The sequence below is a fragment of the Megalopta genalis genome, chromosome 2, assembly GCF_051020955.1.
Source record: "Megalopta genalis isolate 19385.01 chromosome 2, iyMegGena1_principal, whole genome shotgun sequence".
NCBI classification, from domain to species: domain Eukaryota; kingdom Metazoa; phylum Arthropoda; class Insecta; order Hymenoptera; family Halictidae; genus Megalopta; species Megalopta genalis.
In genome coordinates this window covers 23,653,494-23,680,087 of record NC_135014.1, presented here as the reverse complement: position 1 = coordinate 23,680,087, position 26,594 = coordinate 23,653,494, and the positions used below count along the sequence as shown (strand labels likewise).

Genomic DNA, 26,594 nt, shown 5'->3' with positions numbered 1-26,594 from the left:
TTCACGATTAAGATTCCTGCGCCGACAATTTAATGGAATTCCCCATTAGCATATGCAAACCCTCGCCGCTAACGGCGCGGTGACCACGCTGATTGATATGTTTACGGAGCGGTTACCCCGGTTAGAAGGAGCAGCCAGCATATCCACTCTTCCCCGATGATTTAGGGGCCATATATTACGGCCCCTTGGCACCGACCGAGTGCAACTCGTGCTCCGGTACCTGCATTGAGACGTTCTTACGCGAGACAGTAATGGAAAAATCAACCATTTCCGATACGCATACTACAACCTATCCTGTGCATCTTCGTTCCGCGCGCTAACCATTTTCAGAACGCTCTGCGCTCCAACTATTAACCAGTTGGCTGTGTTCGACGAATATACTTGTCATGAAGAACTATTTAAACTGTAACTTAAGCGAAAACAAAAACGTATTCGCAAATTTCGAGACGTTCAGAATATTTTTAGGCAGGGCAAGAACAAAACGATCGAATACAAAATATGAATTATTGTATGAATAATTCACGGCGTTCCTTGCTTTGCCGAATTCCTGCGTTTTTTGGTTATTATGTATGCAGTGTACGTTGATGTCAAGCGAATGAGTAAATACTGGTAATAAAATTGTTAATTTTATAAAACAAAACCGTCTTCCCGATCCAATATTTTAACAGCGACACTTGCTCTGCGTTCGACGAGTATACTCGTCATCGCTCGATTCTCGCGACATATATAGGCGCGCGCGCGCTCTGAAAAGGAGGCGCCACAGCTAACTGGTTAATTGCTTCTGCTGAAAATGTCGCTAATGTCGCCGGCGCTCCCCTGAATTTTGAATAGTCCGTTCAGCGAACAGTTTCGATCAAATTTTTCAAGTGCCGTGAAATTTTCCTGTCGAAAATGGCGATAACGTCGCACTCTTCTAAGTTTTTAACGGTCTATCGACGATGACTTTGCAACCTTCTCAGCCAAACATTGCTTCTGTTATCGACCGCGCGTCTTATCAATTTCTTCCGTCGAAAACGGCGCTCATATCGCGGATGATCTTTTTAATTTTCAACGATTCAGCAAATTCTGAAATCAAGATAACTTCGTCCGTTCGAAATGGTACCAAATATGTCATCGACGATGATCTGGCAGTCTTTTAACTCCTTGCATTATACCAACGACTGATCGTGAAAATTTCGTCGTTGGTGCGATTCGCTTCCTCTGAACGAGGAGAATCAAACTCAATTATCCTCTTCTCTGTATCTAAGCATTGAAATCGATACAAGTATGCGATAAATATAATAACGATGTTAATACTAACGATAATAATAATTATGTTAATAATAACGGTAATAAATATCGATGTTCTTTCTCTCGTAGCAATTTAGCGTGAACGACGAAGCACCGCTGTTCAACGTAGCTGCGAAAGAAATCGCATCGCAAGTGGTGCAAAATAGATCATTGACGCTTGAAGAATCTCCGAAGCTGGCTATGGTCAACGTGACTGGTCGTCAACATTGTATTTAAATCTCTGCAACCGTGAACGATCTCGCACAAGTCCGTCTCGCATTTGCTAGCTGCCATGAAACCGCGAGATAATTCGTGATCGGAGGAAGAGCCTCTGCACGGCACGCAGAAGCCGCGATAAGGTGTGCAGAAGCCAACGGAGGAGTAAAAGGGTGCCCCGGATAAGCACGGCAAGAAAGAGCATAACGTTGCGCCGATCCGACGAAAATTGATAGCGAGCCGGACAGTTTGCCGAGGCGCAAAAAGGATTCGTGAAAGCCGACACGTAAACGACGTCGAATGGGACGCAAGTGTTAAGATTTCGCGCTGAAAGTGATCGGCACGGGACGGGGACGTTACGGTATGAAACGGGCTGATAGCGACACACGCGATTCTTGCCATAAATTTATCGGGAGTCCTAGTGCTTTATACGATCGTGCATCGTCTTCTTCTTTCTTTTCGGAGCGATCGTAGCTCCAGTTAATTCGTAAGTCTCGTTTCGTGGATCGTGACGACCGGAAGGGAGGCCTCGTCCGTATCTCCGAGCGCACCGTAATGCTCGTCCGATTACTCATTACGCGCCATTCTAGCTAATTCCGCGCATAAAAGATCATTAAACCGCGTCTCATCAAGACAACTCCGTTGGCCCTGCGAGTTAACGCGGCATTACTGCTCTCGCTATCGTCGGAACGATGATATTTCTTAAAGCATTCGCGGAATCATTAGCCCCGAACGATCCTGTAACACCACGATGCAAAACCACTCCCTCGACCGGATCCAAGGAGTTAATCAGTTTCTTGATTCGATCAACCGACTCGCCTCGCAACGGTGTTGTTCCCTGACAAATTGCCCGACGCCGTTCGGATGCTTCGACTAACTGCTACGGCGAGAAGCCTCCCTTATCTGGACGTTTATTTTCGTGATACAGTAGACTCTATCCCCAATTTTCCTTCGGCTTGTAAACAACAATTGGGAACAGCAGATGCGAATATTTGAGCCTCGCGGCTCGGTTTTATAGTCGCCGATTGCCAAAAATTGTAGAAACGAGGTGCGAGGCTCGAATAATCGTATCTCCTCTTCCCAAATTGACCATTCTTTTTACAAGCTGAATTAGGGAGAATTTATTGTATCCTGGTGCCAAAGTATTCTGTTATCTAAAAATCGCATCTAAGTTCTCTGCTAGGTGGCAATGTATTTGAATGATACAGTGTTTAGATAGTAAAATGATTGGATACCAGAATATTGTTAAAACAAACGTTCGGATAAGAGAGTCTCCACCGTACATTGTTTGAAAAGTATAGTGGAGCTCCGATTGTCAGACTGCGGATCTTTCGGCAAACTAAAAATCGTTTGCATCGATTAGACTTTCGAACAGGTTTATAGAATTTCGATAGATTTCTTGTGTAAATAGTTTTAGTAAATCGAAAACGATGTAAGAATATTTAGAAATTCTTCTGGAGCTTTTATTCATTCGTATTTCGTTCACTCGTTATCGTCACAAATGCTACGATCACTTAATCGTCACATTGAGTGCCGCGCAAGTCCAATAACATTTTTATATCTTCTACAATTGAGACTTAAAAATTTGAGAATATAATTTGAACATGCTACAACATAGTTTTATTTATTAGAGCTCGATATCTTACTTCGAAGTACATCGAATTAATTGTTAATTTCACTCGATACAAAAATGTGGGGCATTTTGGCCCTATCGGGTTTTTAAACTCGGGTTTTATCCCTTTAATCCCTTTTAAAATCGGGCTTATCCCTCAAATATTAAAGTAAATATAAATATTGACATAATTAAAATGATTAAATTAAATATTACACTCTCTTGTCTTGGTTTTCGGTAAGTTTAATAACACGCTTCAAGATACTAAAGTATAACGTCAATAAATAAAGCGGAGAAAAATGTTCGACCATTTAACACGTTTCCATGCTAAAACAGGTGTCAAAAGCACCGAAAACAAACCTAAACGTTAATAACATAAGAGACGGCATTATTAGTCCCAAAATATTTCTCGAATAGACTCAATATGACAGCGGAAGGTTTGATTCAAATATCCGTGAAATGCCATATGAAAATTGTTGTCTTGCATAACGATCCGCAGTCCAGTGATCAACCCAACAGGAGATACATTCTACCGTAGAGGGGACTGGCTCGATTAGTATAAAAATAATACTGGTGGGAGGCAAGAAGTCGTGGGATTAGCATATAGCAGCGTGACTCCGAGCGACGTCGGCTCGGCGCGGCCTATCTGAATAAATATCGTATTATAATTAAAGGAATCGTCGGGCCCATAAATCAATGGAGTCGGTTTATATATCAGGCCTCACCTATATAATGTGTACCAATGGTGTGCCGCAGCGGGCCCCGCGCACGCCGTGGGGGGTCCGCCTATGCTAATGGCGCCCTCTCACGAATCGCTAGATCCCTCAGCGAGCGGTGCCGAGCGGCGGAGAGCGGCGCAGAGCAGATCCAAGCGGATCCAGACGGATTCTCCGGTGGATCGAGGAGATCCAGGGTTGCTCCGTCGAGAGTTCGTCCGTCCCTGACCCGATCGCCCTTGCGAAACCGTGCGCATCCCTCTGATCTTCGCCGACCGCGACCGCTTATCAATTTGTTAGCGAGCGCTGTTTGCTAAATCAAATCAAGGGCTCGCGCGCCGCGCCGCGATAAATAATCCTGCTTAATATGTGCCTCGATCCCCCCGCCGCCCCACTCGCCGGGCATTACACCCACGCGAAACAGGGGGAGGGCCGGACCCATCGGGAGTGAGAGTACACGCGTTTCCATCCACGTGGTTTATTGATCCATCGATCGATCCGCTCCGGTCTCCTTTCTCTCCTCCGGCCGGTTCTACTCTCCTCTCGCGCTCTACGGAGCGGCTTGTCAGTGCCCGATCGAGCTATCCGATCCGGAGTGATTGAGCCTGATTTGCGGCCAGACCGCCGGCTGATTTATGGCGATCTAGGAGGGCTGCTGCTGTTGCCTTTGATCCCGATCCGATTCCGGACCGATCGACCAACAGCCAAGCGCAGATGTAGAAACGATTTCTTTCGGGATTCGTGGTACCGAGAGATGATTGGGCCTTGTCCTGCCGGCAGCGGAAACGTTGCTGGTTCCGCAGGAGCGGACGATGATCGGACCGGAGCTTTCTCTAATCATCGGAACGATGGGTTACTTCGAACACTTTGTAACTGTCTTGCGTAGTTTGCTATCGGTTTTCTGCACCTTTCACGGAAATTTGTAATTTCTTTCTTTCTTTGGCTAAATTAGCCTTCGGAATACATTTACATTCTGTGAGCTAATATTCTACGTGGTGTTTTTTTTAGTAACGGCGCTATTTACATGTGTTACAATCTCTCGTTTGTTATAAAGTGGTAGTTTGGTTACCGAGTTGGGCACTTTTCCAATAAAATTCTGCTGGAAGGATTCATTCGAATTTTATTCGAGAAATATTTCGAATGGATTTTTTGAATAATATTTTATTTGAGAAGAATTTCGAATGAATTCTGTGAATTATTCGAATAGAAATTTATTCGAGAAATATTTCGAATGAATTCTGCGAATAAATTTTTATTCGAAAAGAATTTCGAATGAATTCATCGAATAATATTTTATTCGAGAAGAATTTCGAATGAATTCTTCGAATAACATTTTATTCGACAAAGATTTCGAATGAATTTTTTAAATAACATTTTATTCGAGAAAAATTTCGAATGAATTCATCTGATAAAATTTTTACTCGCGAAAAATTTCGAATAAATTCTCCGATTAAAATTGTATTGCTCGTACAAAATCATCAGCGACCAGTACAATTTCCAAAATACTCGAACTAGCCCCTCGGTGAATCGTCCACCGCGGAATCGAACCGCTATTCGACGGGACGATATTTTCGAGCATCGGTTTCGTACACCGGGTTCTCCTTTCGCCGAATCGGGCGATGAATCCGACGTATCTCCCTTAACAAGTGCCGGCCGTGATTTCGGAGTCGCATCTTCCTGGTGCGAGGTGGATTGCGTGGCAGCGTGTCTCGAATGCACACAAATAAGAGTACCGGGACCGTCCGGGGCCGAAAAAGAATCTCGACGAGGAGGAAAGGCGCGGGTAGAAATCCGGCGAACACACCCCTCGGAACGTTTCACCGGGCCTGGCGGCTGGCCAATATTTAATTACAGATAATTACCGGTTATAATGCGCGGCAGATCGGCGGCCTGCCGTTTAATTGATCGGCTTTACGGGCTGATTTGTGTATCTGCGGTTCGTGCGATCCGCCGTTAAACTCCAGGCCTCGATTTTTAATCCGCGGCTGTTCCCGCGCGCATGCCCGCCGGCCTGCTGCATCCCTATCCCGACATTATTCAAACTGCATTACGCAATCCACCCACCTCGTTGCCGGCCGGTTTATTGCGCGTGTCGTGCGCGCCGGTCTTCGAATCTTCAAAGAACACAATTTCTGATCATTTCTTTCGACGCGCGGCCGACTATTTGGCTTCGATCTTAGAACGACCACGTGGCGGGGTTGTTGGTGACGCGACAAAATTTTTAATCTCTCTGCGAACGAGTAAATAAGTACTGAAACGTTGAGTATATAATATAATATATATTATTATATTATATTATATACTATTTTATATATATATTATATCATTATATTATATTATACATTATTATTATATTATTATATTATATTATATATTATTATTATATCATTATATTATATTATATATATAATAATAATAATATATGTATACAATAAGTAATACGTTATATACACATATTAATATATATTATAAAAATGCAAGGAAAATGATAATACGCGTTTAAGTAAAACCTTTATTTTAATAAAAACCTTTGATTTTAAATAATGAATTAATTCGTTATTTCTTTATCCCAAGCTGACCAACAGAGATAATGCTGAAAATGATGATGAACAAAAAGATTTTACTTCTTGAGAGTCTCGCAACAATTCGTTTAAATGGAAATGGTATAAACCGACACCATAACTGTTTCAAATCAAATCAAATAACATGTTAGTTGACATAACATTTCGAATAACATTATCTCGGAAGGAAATACAGGAATGAAATTAACTATAAGATAAAACAAGATGTTATTTGAAATGATATCTTGGTATTTTAAAATACCTCGAAAAGCGGGACTATATCCCAGCCCTAATTGAATCATTCAAAGAACAGTGAATTGCCTAGGAATTGATTAAAATCGATTCAAGGGACGATTTCTGTAGGGACGAGTCGAAGAAGAGGTTTGAAAGTCGCGGGACGCGGGTCCCCACGAGTTTATTATGACGAGTGGGGAGACGCATGGTGGACGCACGGTAGTTTATTTGGGCCCGGATTTGCGGGCCCGTACGAATTAACGGCGGGGCCGCGATTAACAAAGGGCGATACAAATTAGATTAAATCGCCGTAGGGGGCGGCATCACGGTGGAGAAAGGCGAATGATGATACCGCTTGATAAATAGACGAACGTCATGCGATGCCTAAACGGAGTCCCGGCGTCCCTTCGGCCGATGGAATGCCGAATGCAGCCGAGGTGCATCACCGTGACCGACGATCCTACTACCCTCCTCCCCCCTCCCTCTCTGTCTTTCTCTCCCTCTTTGTCCGAATCGTCCACGTTTTGCATAAAAAGAGTAACCGGCGATTACGCGAGCCTAATTGCACACGGCTCCGCTGGACGTTCCGTTGATTAATCGATCGGCGAATATTGAAAGATCTGTCCAATTAGAACGTGCATTGTGGAAAATATATTGAGAAATTATCCTTTAGAATCTGTTCGGCAGACTTCATCTACTGAATTAGATCGGGGACGGAAGAGGCAGAATGAAGTTTTTGATTAGACAAATTGTGCAGTAGCCTGATTGTCATTGAAAAGATCAGGATGATTTTGAAGCGCCCTGTTCGTCAACCGAAAGATCAGAAAAAATTTTTAGTAGCTTTTCCATCGTTCGAAAGATCAGGAACATTCTGTAAATTCAAACAATGGAAATATTAAAAAAATTGAACGCTGGAATATTGCTTTATTGTATATTGTTTTATAATAATGATGAGATTGTATTTATCTGAATTTTGTACAATTGCTATTGTAATATATGCCGAAATAGAGAAGTTTATTCAAAAATTTGTCATTGAAACATTTTTATAACATCGGAAACTGTAAATTAAAAAAATGAAGAACTAGTCGTTTCGATTGGTTTGGTAACTCTGATATTAAGAACATTTATTATTATAAAACCAGAAAGAAATTTCTGTTTGACTCAGGATTGTTGCAGTCGACGATCATTTTTATTTTCCGCAAAGATCCGCGTTCTAATAATGGAGTCCATTGAAGGATATACGATAAAAACAGTTAAAAAAGCCTTAAAAAAAACTACCTTTCCATTAATACAAAAAATGATTTTTAATTTGTCTGATGAATGAGAATGTGCCTAATCCATCGAACGAACAGGAAAGAGCCTAATTTCCCACAGCCAAAGAGTATTCAGAGAAGAGGAAACGCTGCCTCAGCGGCGAACCAACGTCGCCTAAACTCCAGCGAAAGAAGAAGCGAAGAGAAGAGTCTCGGGACGAGATCGTGAAGGCTCGATCGGATCGACTGTTGCCATCATTACCGAGTTATATCGGGACGCCTAGCCCCCTCCTCAGCACGTCTCCAAGTTTCCCCGTTGGAACACGAAAGTTCGGCACGGTCGGCTCCCTTTGCCGGGGTCGAAGCATGCAGATCCGACACGAAATATCATTAATAGTCGTTTGCCGGATGACCGAGCCCGGTAATCGTCCCTTCTGCGGTTCAGATCGGATCGCCCCGAAAACCGCAACACGCCGGCTCGACTTGGCAACCCATCCCTTCCGTCTCCGTCTCCCAGAACGTAATTTATGTTCATGAACCACGGTTGGACAAGTGCGAACGCTATTGCGCGGGGTACCGGCCCGCGGAAACATAAATTCCGGTCGAAACGATGACTGTCGGCGTCCGAGCATTCTGATACGCTGTCGATGTTCGCCTTGATCGGATCTGTTCCCTCCGTGCCCCGCTTATTGCCACTTTCTCGACTCTGCCCTCGATACTTGATCTTATTTGCTGCCCGAATGTACACAAGTAGCGAGGCCCGAAGAGATTCGACTTCGAATCCCTTCTGCACGATTTTGGATGATTTTGTTTAGTCTTAGCTTGCATTCTTGTGCTCGGATAGTGCGGTAGTACCTCGATAGTTGTTCGAGGAAGAGACTGAAGTGAGATTTGAATCGTTTGTTCGATGGCAATGATTTTTGAAAGCGACGTTTTTTATTGTTAAAGGGAGAATGTATTGGAATGGATTAGTGGGCAACTATCGAGGATTTACTGTAGTAGAAAGTACAATGAAGGAAGTATATTCTATTTATATATAGAGGTGTCTATGACGGTCTATGAGCGATGCTTTATGCATTATCTGATGCAAAAATACAAAGAAATTAATTGGTGGACGACTATATTGAGGGTTTACTGTAATAGAAAGCACAACGAAGTCAATGCAGTAAGGGATTCGCTGTGCCAGAGATTACTATGATATTCTCTGAACGATGCTTTATGTACTATTCGATGGAGAAATACAAAGAAATTAATTAGTGAACAACTATCGAGGGTTTACTGTAATAGAAAGCACAACGAAGGCAATGCAGTAAGGGATTCGCTGTGCCAGAGATTACTATGATATTCTTTGAACGATGCTTTATGTACTACTCGATGGAGAAATACAAAGAAATTAATTAGTGAGAACAACTATCGAGGGTTTACTGTAGTCGAAAGTATAATAAAGGTAATAGAATAAGAGATTCGTTGTGCCAGAGATCACTATGACATCTTTTGAGCGATGCTTTATGCACCATCTGATGGAAAAATATAAAGAAATTAATTGGTGGACAACTGTTGAGGTTCTAGAGTACTAAATAATAAGGTCAAGCTGACGATGTAAGAATTTCGCTACTCTACAGACTACCATTGTTTCTCTAAGTGATCATCCATGTTATCTGATGGAAAAATGCGGTGATATGAATTAGTGAACAACTATCGAGGGTCTAGGGTACTATCGAACAAAACAAAGACGTCAATAGAACAATTTCACTGGATCAAAGCGAACTCTGCTTCTTACTATCGTCCTTCGCATATGATCATTCACGTTGTTTCACATCAAAACGCAGTAAAACGAACTCGCTTGCAAGAATCGAGGGTCTACCGTACTAAGAGCTACACCGGCATCGCTGAAGCAAGAGCTCAACTGCTTCCAAACGCAACTACAGCCTTCCTTAGATGACTGCGAGCATTTCTTGATAGAAAATTGCAAGGACTTGAATTGCTGCGGAACTATCGAGGGTGTACCGCAGAGATGGCAGCCAGGAGGTCAACAAAGGGACAGTTTCGCGGCGCCAGAGGCTGTCTCCGGTAGGCCCAACGGCCTTCGCGTCCAGCCAGCGATTGCTGTGTCTCCTGTTCGTCCACGAGCGAGACACACCTGGCGCACCGAGGGAACCTGGCGCGAGGAAACCAGCAGCCAATCCCACGCACAATGTCCACGACGCGTGAAGAGCTCTCGCGACGGTGTCATTGTTCGTTTGATTGCTCCCGACGAGCTCCCGGCTGCTCGCACACCGCTCGCCTTTTATTAGCCGCCGATTAGCCTCGCCGTACGAGGTCCGCGCGAGGGAGTCCCGCCATGGTGAACCACCGTGAACCCTCGGATCGCCATGGTTTTCGATCAAAAATCTCCCACCGCTCGCCGTAGATCGCCAGGCCCGGACTGCGCGTCGTGCGCGGATTTTTCTACATGGATCATCATTTTCGTTCGCTTGGATCGCCCTCGCAAAAATCACTCTGATCGATATCGATCCTAATCGTGGTTTATAAAACAAATAAGAAATACGAAATATGTGGTTTCTAAGAACTGTAACAAATTCATCAAGACGGTGTAAACGATGCAAACATTTCAAGATAGCGTCGAGGTGGAACAATTTTAATAATATTAAATAATTTCAAATTGGAATAATTGTTAATTGGCGACCAAGATGGCGTCGATACTCTGAGACAGTGACAAAGGGTGCAACAATTTGCGGAAGGAAAATCGATCGTCGTTCCGCAGCTTCGATGGGGCCCATCGAGGAAATGGTCCCCGAAATTCGAACGGTTGGCCCGCATGAGTCCGCGTCGACCAATTTAATTAACCTCCAGACGTTCCCGGAGAGCGGTCGAACAACGATAATACAGCTCGCCGGCGGAAAAGAGCGAGCGTCCATTAGTTAGGCTGGTAGATCCGAGCCAGGCCTGCTCCAGATATTCTGGTCCGTCCGTGCACCGTCATCGTCGTCCGTCCCGATACAAAGACAACGCCGCCATGACGGACGGGGCCGGCCAGAAAAAGTGGCTATGCTAAATAATAGTCCTCCGGGCAGCGCGGCGGTTCGTTGCTCGGCTCTCGCATAGTTCATTCATGAATCCGGATTCAGTGTGCGCCTTTAGTGGCGAGCCGGTGGACTGCTGCAACTGCATCCTCGACGGTCCCCGACGAGATACCGCGGAGATTCGAAGGTTGAAAAAGAGCACGAGAACCTCTGGCTTGTGTTCTGCAACCGGCCTTGCAACCTTCTCGCCCGGTATCGATCTCCGGAGATCTCCGAATCAGCATGAATCCTACCTCGAAATTTCACGATCGATTCCGACTGGCCCTCTTCTCTTCTCGCTCCTTCCCATGCGGCGGGTTAATTAAATTTTTAGATTATTTATTCTTCCGCGGCTCTTCTGGCTCATTTAGGAGCTGCGTTACGGTGTACGCTTGGTGACAGATCTTGAAGATGCGGCTGGAATTAGTCGTGTACTCGTTTCAGCATCCCTTTTCTGGAATTATAGAACGATGATACGAACAGGCGCTTGAAAATGATTTTTTCTCACGTTTGCCGTTCAACTAAGGACATTTCTTTCAATGCAGGTACGTAGATAGATGTTCATAGTACACTCACAATTATTTTCAATTATATCCTTAACGAGGGTGACACAGTGCACTCATCTCTTCTTAGCATTTCCTCTATAAAACTGTAGATCGTTGATGCAAACGGTGACTTGAAAATTATTCATTCTTCACTTTCCTTGTTTAACTCAGAAGATTTATTTGAATATACGTCTCGAAGTGGATCTCCAAAGAAATATTTTGAGACAAATTCTCCGCAATGGCGACACTATCGACTCATTTGATCTTAGCATCCCATCTTATCAAGAAATGCTGCTTCATCTGTCCGATTCAAACAGCTACGCCAAAGTTATTTTTTCTCAGCACTGCAGGTCAACCCAGTCGACTTATTTCAACGTACATCGCTAAACGGATGATGACACTACGTCCAGAATTATTTCCAGCCAGATCCTCCACAGAAGAACACTCTGATCTCCCTTCTCCCAGGAGCCTGAGAAAGAGCCTAGCTCTCTAATAGAGACACCTGCGAGCGCAGGAGGACTTCCTACGTGCCTGTTCGTGGAACGAGATAACTGCCGGATGCTGGCTACCTGTCCCTCGTCACAGCTCCACCGGAACCCCCGAATTTGCGTAGGACATCGGGGAATTATTATGATGAGATTGCCTGACGAACCGAACTTCTGCTGCGGCGGCTGCCGTGGCTTTCTTTTTCTGCGGCCGCTTCCACGATCAGAGGGGCCTGGCCACCTCTAATGGAGCCGGTGGAGGACTGTCTCTGAATGACACTGGCCTCCACCGAAAACGCTGGGACCTCAGGGTCGACGCCATAACCAGGTAGCCTCGCGATACACGCTTTTGACATTAGGTGACGAAGGTGAACAGATATTGGGCCTGTTATCGCCGAGATCGTGCCGATAACGCCGATACAGACGTTTCTACTTTACGTGCCCGTGTTTACGGACGCCATTCACCGATCCAGCCATTCAAGTTTACGCGGATTTCCGTGGATGGTATACGAGATCCTAATCGCGTGATTGTCGTTAGCATGATGATTCGTCGTCGGAACGATTTTTTCGAATGTCTAATGTGTCTTCTGTCAATTTGTCTAATGTCCAGTGTGTCGTCAGGATGTATATACAGGGTGTCCCAAAAATGTCTCGCAATCCGGGAATGGCGGGTTCCTCGGATCATTCGAAGCAACTTCTTCCTTTACAAAAATTTTCTCCGAGGCTCCGTTAACGAGTTATTAACGGAAAACAGTGACCAATAAGAATCGAGTACGGCTGACGCGAAGCGGCACAGCCAACCAGCGCTCGAAGCCCAGTTCCGCTCATTGGCTCGATCGCCATTGGTCACAGTTTTTCGTTAATAACTCGTTAACGGTACCTCGGAGAAAATTGTTGTAAAGGAAAAAGTTGCTTCGAATGACCCGAGGAACCCGCCACTTTCGGATTGCGAGACATTTTTGGGACACCCTGTATATTCTTTTAGGATACCTGGCGTTGATGGGTATTAATTTTCTTGGCGTCGCTTATGGCATATTTTCGACACACATTGTTTAGTTGAGTTCTTTGATTAATTTGAATTAAAATAGTAGGTCAGAGAGCTGCCTCCTTTGATGAATTTTAGCTGAACACATTATTTAGTTGAATTCATCAATTATTTTTAAATAAGATAGTAGGTCTTCTGTTTTCTTTGACGAATTTTGGTTAGGCACATTCATTAGTCAGTTCTTCGACTGATCGACGAAATTTTATAAATTAATTAATTTGGCTTAACTACGTACATTTCTTAGTTATGTTTTCTAACTAATTTCAGTTACGACAATTAATCAGGTGTCTCCTTTGACAAATTTTAACACAGTTCAGTTGTCTTTTTCGACCGATTTTAATTAACAAAGTCGATCAGCTGCATCCTTCAATTAAAACAATGACTCGTGTTGTCAGATTTAAACTGAAATCACGTATCTCTGTATCAGCGAATTCCGACCGTGAACTTCATAATCGTCTCGGGTAACATGCCCAAATGGTCTTGCAAATGCAGGATCGTGATCGCTCGAAAAATTATGCGGAAGAGGCTCGCTCGAGGGGTAGCAGGAAGCTATTAACAGAGTCATAGTGTCTCCATCCAGTGGATGAGCAGCGATGATTCAAGAGTGACGCGCGTCAGTCCAGACCAGTTGAACCCCGTTGACCATTCCGGAATAGTCAAAGGACTCGCGAGATGCTCCCGGGACGGTTTTTCACGAGCGTCTCCTCTATCAAACGAGTTTTCGCGTGGAGACGGAACGCGACCAACGCGGTGACATCGGTGTGTTGGTTCCCGGGGAAAGAAAGAGAGCCACGGTAACGGGACAAACTGCCGATCGGGCCGCTCTATGTATGTTGTACGTACTGCACATTCCGATACGTAACGGAGAAAAGTGTGTACATTGGTTCGCAGGCCCGCGGGAGATCGTACGCGACGGGTATAAAAAATTTCTCGGAAACGTTTCTCGTGCATATAAAATTCGAGAAATTTCAACCGGGTCCGAGGGGTTCCCGGAATCGACGTTCACGGGAAACGGTAAAACACTTGTCGATCCGTTCGAGAGACGGCGAGATTCGCCTCGGGACGCGGTGGATGAAAGTTCCGCAACAATGAAATGGTAGCCTAACCGTCGCGGCGATCGCGTCGCTCGGTACATTCGGTCGGATTTTACGGGAAATTGCAGTACTTTTGATGGAGTGGAGGTACGGCGATGAAACTCGTCCCGAATTGAAGTCGAAGAGTGGTAGATCAAGGGAAAAATAGGGGCGAGGAATGCGAAGTTAAGTGGGACCTTGAAAAAATTCAATGAAATTGACCCTTGTTGAGAAAGTTCAACTACACGTTTAGCGGCCGACGGAAAGTTGGGTTTTTCAGAGAATTGCGGAACTTTTTATGGGAACGAGATAGGATAATGAAACTGGTCTTGAATCGAAGTCGAAACGTTGCAGATTGACGGAAAATTACGGAGGAATAATGCAGGTTCAATTACGATCTCGAAAATAATAATTGAAATTGATCTTTCTTGGAAACGTTTATCTACCCGTTGAAATTCGTAAAATGGTAGGGTTTTCTAGAAAATTGCAGAACTTTTATTAAAGTGGAGATAGGATAACGAAATTTGCCTTAAATCGAAGATAAAACATTGCAGATTACGAGAAAAATAAAGAGTATTAATATAGCCTTATCAGAACCTTGAAAATATTCGTTTAAGTCCACCCTCCTCGGTAAAGTTCATTTGCACGACCTGACAGACGCTCCGAACAAAGGTGAACTTCGATAAATATATTCAAGGCCTGAACCAATCAGTCGCTCGTTCCCCACATTTTTCCATTAAACCACAACCTTCCAGCTTTCATTTGAAAGAAGTCCCACTGCTGTATCTCGATTCCAACCAAAGTTCTGCATTTTCAAAATTCGACCGTTCAAGCGTTCCTCCTGCGGACCTCTCGCGAAATTCGACAAAGAAACTTCATCGGTCTTCGAGGCTTAATTATTCGCTTCTGGAAGACGTTGCGCAACGTTCAGCCTGTAAACTGTGCTGTTTAATTCCGTGAGGTAGATAAAGGGTCGACGGGACGGAGGGAGAGGCGAATTCAGATGGTCCGACGGTAATTGTTGCAGAGTAGAAGGAATTCCTCCATAACGAGGCTCGAGGAGAATGTAATACCTTGAAGAGGCGAACGGTGGTTGCTCTATGGTCGATCTCCTTCCATTTCCTGCAATTCGGAGCGGGAAAATTCAGCGAGTCGAAGGTTGAGCACCTCTTCGATGCTCATTACAGTGTGTCCCGCCCCCGGCTGCGGGTAATCAGAGTGTGCGGGGGAGTGAAGAGGGTGGGTGACCTCGCCCGGGGCCCTCTGCTCTCCTCCCTCTCACTCTCTCTCTCTCTTTGTCCCTCTCATCCTCCTTCGCCGACGGTTTCGACTACCTGCGAGAGGAAGGTGACGGAGCAGAGAACTCGGTTTCATTCGGAATCGCGACCTTGCCGGTGCTTTGCATTCGCTGTGCATCGTGCCGCCTCGCCCACCCTCTCTTTCACTCTCTTCTGTCCCTTTCTCTCTCTCTTTCTCTCTCTCTTTCTGTCCCTCCCCCGCTCTCCTCTCCTCCCCGAGCGAGCCGGTAATTGGCGGAAGTCGTATGCGGGCGTGCACCGCGTGAAACAGCTGCGGAATGCCGTTTGACGTTTTAATCTGCTCTTCCGAGGGGGTTGCCGAACCAACCACGGCTAATTCGGAGACCACAGGGTGGGAATTAAATTAGGTGACTGAAGAATATGTGTGCTTCTCGGCAGCGCGCCGGACTGCTATGGGAACCGGGAAGGGTTCGCCGGGGAAAATTAAGGAAATTGGGGGAGGAGCCCATCCAGTTTCCTTCGATGACCCAGGCTTTTCTTGATTTGTCGAAACGATTTTCGGAACGCGTTTTGACAGCTCGTTTCGTTGCCACGAGCGGCGCAAGAACGATTCTGAGAATTGTTCGCGCATCTTCGCGGAGATTCAACCCCGACGCGTTTTATTTCATTAGCGTCTGTGTCGACTCCTTTGTTTGTGCAATCATTTTCGCAGTCAGATTATTTTCTTTCTTGTCTCATCCACTTTTGCATATGTTTGTGCATCCGGTTCTACAGGGTGTCCCAAAATTATTGTACAACAGGGAAATGAGGGATTTCTGAGGTCATTCGAAGTAACTTTTTCCTTAGCGTGAATGCAATTCGCGGCTTTGTTTACGAGTTATTAATGAAAAACAGTGGCCAATGAGAGACATATTTACTTGACATAACCTTGACATAACCTTACATATTTTTGTGTAACTATTTTCGTACAACATTATGTATTTTATTAGACTTATTGTATCCTTCGTACTGCGATGACCAAGTCATCTTAAATACAAGACTATTTAAATTGTCATCTGATTACTCAATTTTTGAGAATTAATTACATTACTTGCTGTTACACTAGAAACAACAGAAAAATTAATAGGTTCGCAAGATATATTTGAAAAATGAACAGGTCAAATACAAAACTGTAAAGATGTTACAAGAATTTAACGATATTAATAAAATTAAGTTGTATATATTACAAATATTTAACGACATTAACACTAGATTTACAGAGCACAAGAAACAGCTGTTTTATATTAGTTTATAAAAGTAACGGTAAGACATTTATTCTGATTTTTAACAAGTGTTATTGTTGTATCATTTGTCGTAAGTAACATATGAACTGATGTGAATGATCGTAAATCAAAAAATTAGTGATCCGACATTTTGACGGGTTCCGTAAATCTAGCATTAAAAAAAAAAGAAAGAAAGACCCTTTTTTATCCTATTTTTAAAGCCTATCTTTGTCACAATTAACATAGATAGAATTTTAATTTTGCACAAAGATCCGCAGTCTAGTAACAAGTATCATTCAATTCAGTAAATTATGTTTGATGTCTTCTTCACTCGTTGCTACACGCGAATGGGTTAAATTGTTTTAAAGCGACGCTCAAGAGAATCCGAATGTCCGTCCCTCCGTCTGCATTGTTCGAGGATAATGTATTCGCGCGAAGATCCGAAGCAGCGTCAAAAGGCTCGTAATTCCGTGAAAGTGATCGACGGCGCAGCCTCCGAACAATACCACCGTGGACGATTAACCCCGAGCCTTAATGCGCCAGTAAGGCTCGGCCAGAATTGCTATTTTCGAGATAGGAAGGCCAATCAGCGCCGGGAGAGCCACCGGCTATTTGGCTGCGAATAATAATGATTACGGTAGGCACTCTCCGAGCAGGAAATGGCGCAGGCAGCTGGTAGGAGACGGAATTTTTCGGTTCCCGGCGAAGCCATTCTTGAAAATCGTTTTCGAAAAGGCCAATACTTGCTTCCTTCCTTTCAGCAAACATAATTTTGCAAGGTGAACTTCAACGATCCAGCCAGTGAATGTTCATTTCAACCGAATTCGTGGAATGTTTCACTCGTTCGATCCTACCGAAAGAACGACTATAAAAATTGCTATGGTGCGTTATACTCGATTTTAGATACTATAGTAATCCATTCACTTTGTCATTTTTTAAATTTTCATATGGCAATTTATAATACGGAAATATTATAGAAATGAAATCCAATTTATTTGATTATTTCATTCATTTTGCAAAGAAACGATGAGTATAAAAATTTGTTATGATGTATTACACTGAATTTTAGATTGCATATATATATGCAATCTAAATCATTTGAATAATTCGAAGAATTCTTTATCCGAATAACTTGAAAAAAAAGATAATACGATAAAAACGTATGTGACAACTATGAAAAAACACTTTCTACTCTATCATTTTCATCGAAACCAATTATTTTTCGTATGAATTCCTGTACGAATAAAATCCTATTTTTACATAGACACATTTTTAATCGATCGAATAATTTTCGACAGCGTCGAACAAAATATTATTTATCTTTAATCCGTATAAAATGTTGCCCCGATCCACAGGTCCCGAAAAGTCTTCATCCCGTCTAAGAAGCAGTGGTAGTCGGAGTCAGCTGAAAGGCAACATCAAGGTTGATCAACGATCAAAAAGCCTGCGGTATGCGAGCACGCTGACGAAGCGCGATTTTCGAGGGGTGGCAGCGATTTCGTTGGTGCCAGGCGATCAACAGGTCCCGGTTATGAGAGTGTAAAGCGTTTTGAATCCGGCAACCCCTCGAGGGGCATGACTCCCGCGCGAGAATCCTCCTCGTGGCAAAAAGGGGCGAATCTGGTCCGCGGGGGGTCCCGCTGCCTCTTCCTCTTCCACGGGGTTTTCCGTCCGCGTGGCCGTGCAGCTTCCCGCGTGTGTCGGCACGTCGTGTAAACGGGGGTGGCCTGCGACCCCAGACACGGGGGTGGCTGACAGCCGATTAGGATAAGGCGGGAGAGCCCCCACGGAAAACTTAAAATAACATCGCTCGATCATCCGGGTGTCTTCGCCGACAGGCAACTAGGCTACTCTTGTATTCAGCCTGTCCCCTTCTTCTTCCTTCTCTTCTTCTTCATCTTCTTGCCTCTCTCGATCAACGCCTGCTACCAGCGACCTTCTCAGCGGGTACCGCCCGATCGAGGTCGCATTACCGGCGATCTGTCTCCTCGGGATCATCTCTCTCCCGGTTATCGAGAACGATCGCTTCGAAAACGGTGCCGTAGGTAAGCAAACGCAATGTTTATCGTGCCATCCAGGGGCTGGTTGTCTCACTGAAATTGCTGCTTAAGGGTGTCTCGCTCGATGCCAAGCACGTCTTCGAAAAATTGACGAACGCGCCTCGTTTTTAGCAGTCGCGAAAATCATCCCTTGCGGAGGAGGTTCATAAAATCGTGAACTGTGTTTCGTATAGTGGGAAGAATCGAACAAAGAAAATATGTTGCTATAGCTTAAGAATGCCTCTTTCGATCGCAACTTAGTGCGTTCCTCTATGTCGTATAGTTTGGTCAGAAAAAATTCTCGAAGTTAGCCTAATTCCGAAGGCTTTACGATGCAACCCCCTCTGTTTCGTTAAACTAACATTAGGAATTGTTCAATGGACGGTAAACATAATCGAGCTAAAAAATTAGTTTAATACAATCTAATAGTGTCCTTTTTGACTAAAATTCGTCTCACTCTTCTATCTTCATCGATTCTCTCAGGAAAAATTGTGAAAGATAGCCTAGTTTCATTGCGATACCACCGCGTCTCGCTTGATTACCAAAGTTAATTAAGTATTTAATGAACGACGAAACTAACGGAACCAACAAGATGCTCCACTACAATCACAGAGTGTCTTTCTTAGTTCCAATTCGCTTGAATCCCCTATCTCCGCCAATTCCCGCAGAAAGAGATTGCTTTTACGGCCATCGCACGAAAATTCCGCTCGGAGATTAACAAAATCGCGAGCTGTCTAATATACAATGGGAATGCGCCGAGCCGAAAGAATATTAAACTACAATCTAAGAATGTGTTTTTTAATCCCGGGACAGAGTAATACCGTACCTGTTACGGTTCGTCCCGGAGAAATTCATAAAGATCACTTGCTGCCGGGGCCGTAACGCGAGAATTGCTGCTTAATGTCTTTCTACCGAGCCGCGGAAACATTTCATAAACGCACTTAATCGGCCATCCCGGTTGCTTAAATAACAACCGGAGAGGCCGTGGACGACGCTCCTGGAACGATCCCTCCGCCAAGGAATTAGTTATCGTCCGATGATAGCCGAGCGACGAACCGGGTCGTTACGAAATTTGTTGCATTAGCAACGACCCCGTTCGCTGTGCCGATAAGGGCCCCGTAGACGGGTGTAAACCGGCCGGGATCGACCAATAAATATTCCCCGTGCATCATCGCGCCGTTGAACCCCGGGGCAGAATGAAACGCATAATAAAAATTATCAGCTCGCCGCGGCGACTCCTGAAATTCCAGCGGCGTCCGCCGAATAGACCGTGAAGATGAAGTCGCTCCAGGAAAGTCCGGATGACCTCGCAGGGCCCCGCGGCTCGTTTGATGGGACCCTTTGCCCCCCGACACACCAGGGGCCCACAGTTTACCTCTTTACACTGGCCACCTCGTGGCGCGCGAGAGAACATCTCCGAAGCTGTTTGAAACGAGTCGGGCTTTTCTGTTACATTGGAGAAAACATCGCTGGCTTCTCTACGTCGGCGATAGGGTAATTGATCTTTTAATGGGCTCTCGATTGCACCGAAAGGAGGCGTCGATCAATTACTGAAATTCTGCGATTTAATGCGGCCGGATGATTTGTTGTAATTTAATCGCGATTGGCGAGCTCCGAGTTTCGGTAAAAAAGACTGTCTAGCTCAGTGGCACTTTTTGGTCGAAGTACTGTAGAAGAGAGAAAAAAAATCGTACGCGCGATTTTTTGGCGCTATTATAAAGGGGGAATTTCGGTGTTTAAAACTGTGGTGACTTCTGTAGAGAAATAAATTTTTTGATGTGAAACCTGACAGGGTAAAGGAGACTGCTTTTATAGTAAATTGCTTTTGATCGCGTACACTAGTCGTTCCAAATGCTGTAGAATGGTCAGAGAAAATCGTATGTAGACTTTTTTAGAGCCATTTTAAAGAAGAATCTTCAATCTCGACGTATATTGTAGTTTCGATCGTGGAAATAAATTTTTAAGCTCCCTACATACACTCGAATCTGTAACTTCGATAAGCGACTGCATTTTTCTTTGATTATTTCTTTTATCATGCACACTATTCATTCAAAATACTGTAGAACGATGAGAAAAAATCGTATGTAGACCTTATTGGTGCCATTCTAAAGAGGAATCTTCGATCTTGACGCGTATTCTAGTTTCGATCATGGAAAAAAATTGTTAAGCTCCCTAGAAACACGCGAATCTGTATCTTCGATAAGCGACTGCATTTTTCTTTGATTATTTCTTATCATTCATTCAAAGTACCGTAGAACTGTAAGAAAAAATCGTATATATACCTTTTTGGTACCATTTTAAAGGGGAATCTTCGGTCTTGAAGTACATCGTAGTCTCAAATACGAACAAAATTTGCGATGCTACCTGGAGACGTTTGAACTCGTACGTTTTCGAAAACAATCACGCAAAATTATCACGCGAAAGAGAAAACGCTTTGAGAGAAAACAGAAAAATCCCGAATAGACCGTAAGCTGCGTAAGCTAGATCGATCCTAGGCTACGAACGATCTTAGAATTTAACGATCGCGTAGTTTTGCGAAGCAGCGTGGCTGGGAAAAGGAGCCGGCAGACCGTTCCCCGATACAGATAGACAGCGAGGTTGGGGGAGGTCCGACGGCGTCTTCTCGGAGGCGGCAGCGTGCTTATTGCGTGATATTAGCCACGGTCGCTGCCGGGGTAATCATAATCTCGAAAGAGGGACAAAACACAGGCCCCGAATCGCATAACGCTGAATTTTACGACTGCTCGCGCGGACGACGGACGACCGGATGCTGCGCGACTTTTTACCGCCCCCTAACGTCCCTTGATGTCAACAAGAAGACGGGCTGCCACTCCGACATCTACACCCCACTGCGGTGGATCGCCGTGGATCTCTACGGATCCGCCGATGCGATTTGTCCCGTACCTTTTTCAGTAATTAGCCACCGGGATCACGATGCCTGCTGGACACGGAGACGGGGATGATTCGCGTCTTTGTCGCACCGATCTCCCGGTTACGGAGCCCCGTTTTTTACACGGTGCTCGCGCGTCGCGAGGCGACGTTTCAAACTGCGTTCTAAAAGATTCGGTTTCCTTTCAGGAACTTTTTCGAACGATCTTTCTATTCGGCGATGCTGTTTATTACCTCGTTAATGGAGATACCGCTGTAAGTAGACCGCGAGTTTTATGCATTTATGTGCAAAAATGAATAAGTTACATTGATAAGTAGACTGCGGATTTCATGCATTTGTGGCAAACACGAATAAGTTAGACTCGGAAGTAGAGTGAGGATTTTATGCATTTATGGCAAAAAATTGAATAGATTGAATTTTTAAATGGAGTGCGGATCTTTGAGCAGAATAACAATTTTACGCGACGATTTCTGGGGGAGCAGAAATCAAATAAAATTGCTTCTTTTAATCATTCTGGTGAGTTAAAAATTCTGCAACAGCATTGTCAGTGTTTGTAATTTCATACATCAGCGTCTTTTTGCCATAAACGCGCCAAATCCGCTATCTGATGATTAGGCACGAAGAACGAGGACTGTCTCGACCATGCTGTACACTATAAACTTTAAAAGACTGCTTCCACGAGTAGTGCATAAAATTGCATGCAATTTCTGTTGCATTCCCTAAAAAGCACGATTTCTTTATATCTTCTTCTTCGATATTAAAAATCGCAGCATATTTTCGCAAGTGTAAAAATTGCAGAGACGTTCTAATCAATTCCCATCGAACAGTAATTGTTCCCAAATGTGCAAGAAACTCGATCAAATGAAAACACTGTTACAAAATTTGTTCCCTCGCACCTCTCGCGAATCATGGTGAACAGTAAAGAACAATCAAAAGGATGAGGAGGAACGAAATATCGCGATCGGAGCGGCTCGAAAGCGAGAGCAAAGTCAGCTTTCTATCTGGAACGGCGGCCGGTTCCGCGAATCCGATCTAATTTACGCGTTTGCATAAACCGCGGGGCCCGCGATGAAAAAGTAGGGAAAACGAGAGCCGGGGCCTGGAACGAAGAAGAAGTATCGGGTGGACCACCGTTTCTCCGTTACATCGTTCGGTTTCGCAACCTCCGCGAACGGCCGAGAGCTGAATGGAAACGGCCCTCGGATCGCTCGCGTAATAAGTGGCCGGACTTTTTTTTCACGGAAGACACGCCGGGTTCTCTGACTATGGCTGGTAGAAGGTTCCGCGGTATTTTTTCCGGTGGCGTAAGTGCGGCTTGTAATTTCTAGGAGATTGAGATCGTGAGTCACTCACCGTAAGGTCGGTCCGCAACCGGCTCGCACGAGTCTGAAACAGAAAAACCGAACGATGAGTCGATAAGGGACGCATTCTACCAGCGTGCGCCGAATTCTTCGTTCGGCTGTGCTTCATCCCGCGGAATTCCGCGGGAATAACAGCCGGCGGCCCGCAAAAGTCGCGCTTGTTGCAGCTGACGTGCATCCAATAACTGACTGCATATCGTTTCTTTCGTGCACCGCATTCGGCGCTCGAGAGAAATTATTTTAGAGGCGAAGAATTTCCGAGGTTATGTTTTGGACGAAAGGATAATTATTTTACGAACAGTGACAATGCTATCTGATGCATAATAAACTGCATTTCGTCTAAAATAAATATTTTTACGTGGTGCTAAAGCTAAATTATTTTATAGTTGAAGAATCTTCGAGGCCAGAATATTTCATTCGAAAGGACGATGTAAATGCTACGGTGATCATGTGTGCATCAAATATGCACTTAATAAACTGCACTTTTCTTTTATCGATTATCTCATTTAATATTCGATTAAATCATTTCAAAGTCGAGAATTTGTCGACTCTAGAATACCTTTGACGAAAGAATACAGACTTTACGGACAATGCAAATGCAATTGTATTAAAATGCAGCAAATATGCACTAAATAAACTGCATTTTATTTCGATGGATTATCTTTATGGCGCTACAGAGGAACAATGGTTTCAAAGTTAAGCATTTTTAAAAGCTAGAATATTTCAGGTGGAACGACACGACGTAAATGCAACGGTGATAAAATGCAGCAAAAATGCACCCAACAAACTGCATTTTGTGTCGATCGAATAGTGCTCGATAAAAATGACTTTAAAATTAAGGAACAAGTTGATCGTTTTCATTTCCGTATTTCACGTAGATCCGACGCTTGGAATATTTTACGGATAAAGTCAATTGCTTTCGGAGAACTATGAATGGAAACTATAGTGATCGTTGTCGGTGCTTGCCTAGACAGGATCATTTGAATGCTATCCATAGATCGGGAGAAAGAGAGATTCTCTAATTTCGCCCGATTGTTAGGTTCTAATGCGTTTCCCTGTTTTTTCGCATTCCTCCAGGAAATAAGTATGATTATGCAGTCGAATGGTTTGTTCGCAACGATTCGAGAACGACCGTGATCCGTCGGTAATGACTGCGCGGTGTAATCACCGATCGAAATGACACTCGCGAACCCCGTGGCCATTATCTTTTTCAATTTGCATACAGCGAACGTTGCCGTGATAATTCATCCTGCGGAGGAGGAATCTAATAAAGGCCTTCTACTATCTCTCTCTCTCTCTCTCTCTCTCTCTCTCTCTCTCTCTCTCTCTCTTTTTCTTCGTTTCTTTCTCCGTTAAGTAATTCCACCGGCCGCGAAACTGTTGGCAATTTGCGCTCCGATGGGGATAATTGGCTGCTGAAAGATTGGATCAATTATAGGGGAATATCTTTATCTAGTATCGAACAACAGAACGCTGTAGGAGAAGCGTCTTTCCTGACGGATCATGGAAACGTTCCAAACAGAGCAGATGTACCGACTGATGTCAGTAATCTCGTGGTAGTACACGAAAGTATTTCTAGAATTTCAACGATCTTAAAAATCACTTTAGAGAAATCATTTCTAAATTAAAAATGTGGAACTGGTTATGGTAAGCCTTTTTTAGAGTTAAGTCTTTCGTTGTAGAATATTTGGGAATTTCAGCGCTTGATTATCCGCGCGTTTGAGTGTTTAAGCGTTTCAGTATTTGAGCGTTTGAGAATTTCTGCGTTTAAGTGTTCGAGCATATGATTGGTTGAGCGTTCGAGTGTTTAAGCGTTTGAATATTTGAGCTGCTAAGTGTTCGAGCGTTTGATGATTTGTCCGATAAATATATAAGAGTTTGAGTATTTCAGTGTTTAAGCATTTGACTAATTGAGCGTTTGATGATTTGTGTGCTTGAGTATTTGAGCGTTCGAGATTTTCGACGTTTGGATATTTGAGCGTTCGATGATTTGTGCGCTTTAATATTTAAGCGTTTGAATCTTTGAGCTGTTGAGTGTTTGAGCGTTTAATGATTTGTGCATTTGAGTATTTAAGCTTTTGAATATCGAGCTATTAAGTTCGATGATTTATGTATCTGAGTGTTTAAGCGTTTGAATGTTTGTGCTATCGAGTGTTTGAGCGTTCGATGATTTGTGCGTTTGAATATCGAGCTGTCAAGCGTTTGAGCGTTTGAATATCGAGCTGTTAAGTGTTTGAGCAATTGATGATTTGTGTGTCTGAATGTTTAAGCGTTTGAATGTTTGAGCTGTTGAGCGTTTCAGTGTTTGATGATTTGTGCGTTTGAGTATCTAAGCGTTTGAATATCAAGCTGTTAAATGTTTGAGCGTTCCATGATTTGTGTGTTTGAATATCGAGTTAAGTGTTTCAGCGTTTGATGACTCGTGCGTCTGAGTGTTTCAGCGTTTGAATACCGAGCCGTTGAGTGTCCGATCGTTTGTCGGCCGTTCGCAGGCCAAGTTTCGCCCGGCACCGTGCAAAAACCGGGAAGTTTTAACGACATGTCCACGGCAGGAGATGCCAGGCTGGATCGACTTAGCAGGAGCTGGAAAATGTCTCACTCAAGGCGGTCGTGCGGCTCTAATAGAAGCCGCTAGGTAGGTCATCGGATGTCATAAACGCTCGACGGAGTTTCTTCGGTGGTGCAGCGCGTGTTAATAGCCTCATTAGATATCGCGGCACAGTGACGTACACGGACGTTTCTAGACCACCGACCCAGCCCGGAGGAAAGTTGTCGACAGCCGGCTTCTACTACCGCCATCGAAAACTAGGCAGTAATCTGAATCGACGAATCTTAAACGATTTGTCTCCGATTTCTAAAGGATCATGCAATCAAGAAACTCTCCTTCAGCAGCAGCCTTTGTAATCATTTGCATCGCAGAAAGTTTGACAGAAAAATCTGATTTTCACGCTTGTTCTTGTCACGATTTCTCTGCTGACAATCCGGTTTCATCATCGAGCCATGGTTCGATTCGTTACAGATCGATAGTGATTCGTCGTAACCGATATATAATTCTGATTATTTGTAATGATCGCTAATAAACAACAATTTTTTGTCAAGTACACACGATAGTTGTTCGTAACGAATTAACATTTTCGTCATCGATGATGATGTTATTTCTAACCAGAAACTATTTTCGTCATCTATAATGGTTGGTAATTAAACAAAGTTCTACTTACTTATAACCATTAATTACCAACCGCAACACCTTTTTATCTGCAATCGTTTCATTTCTTTAAATTTTCTTTCAAATTTAAGGACGACTGCCCTCCGCGCGATTTAAAATCGATTTTCTATCGGTGACTCTTTTCCTATCGATTTTTCGACGTAACTGTTATTTATGGTCCCCGATTAGGATCGAAAAACAGTATCGCGGAGCAGCGGAAACAGAGTAGGACAATCGGTGGCCGGGCAAACACTGTCGCCGTCGTATTCTAATATTTCCCGCGAACCGATACGCGCCGCGACGAATCTTAATTCGGCCGGGGCCCAGGCCGGGCCCGCGGAGGTGGCAACGGGGTCGCACGCGATAGTCGATAAATATTAAACGACTTTCCACCTGCCGGTGGCGGCCGGCTGCGTTTCGTGAGGACAAAGAGGAGGTGAAGGCGCGGGACGACTTCCGAGAGGGAGATCACTGAATGTTAATTAGCGAGGCGTGACAAGTGTTAAG

General features: G+C 44.1%; 1 protein-coding gene across 2 annotated transcripts in view; it reads right to left on the bottom strand.

Moving 5' to 3' along the window:
- LOC117220622 (uncharacterized) overlaps positions 1-26,594 on the bottom strand; it is a 222,974-nt gene that overhangs the window by 143,749 nt on the left and 52,631 nt on the right. For both annotated transcript variants that reach the window (XM_076518792.1, XM_076518793.1), the window contains exon 2: positions 22,875-22,907. In XM_076518792.1, the coding sequence (XP_076374907.1) occupies positions 22,875-22,907 (33 nt within the window). The remainder of the gene's footprint in view (positions 1-22,874; positions 22,908-26,594) is intronic.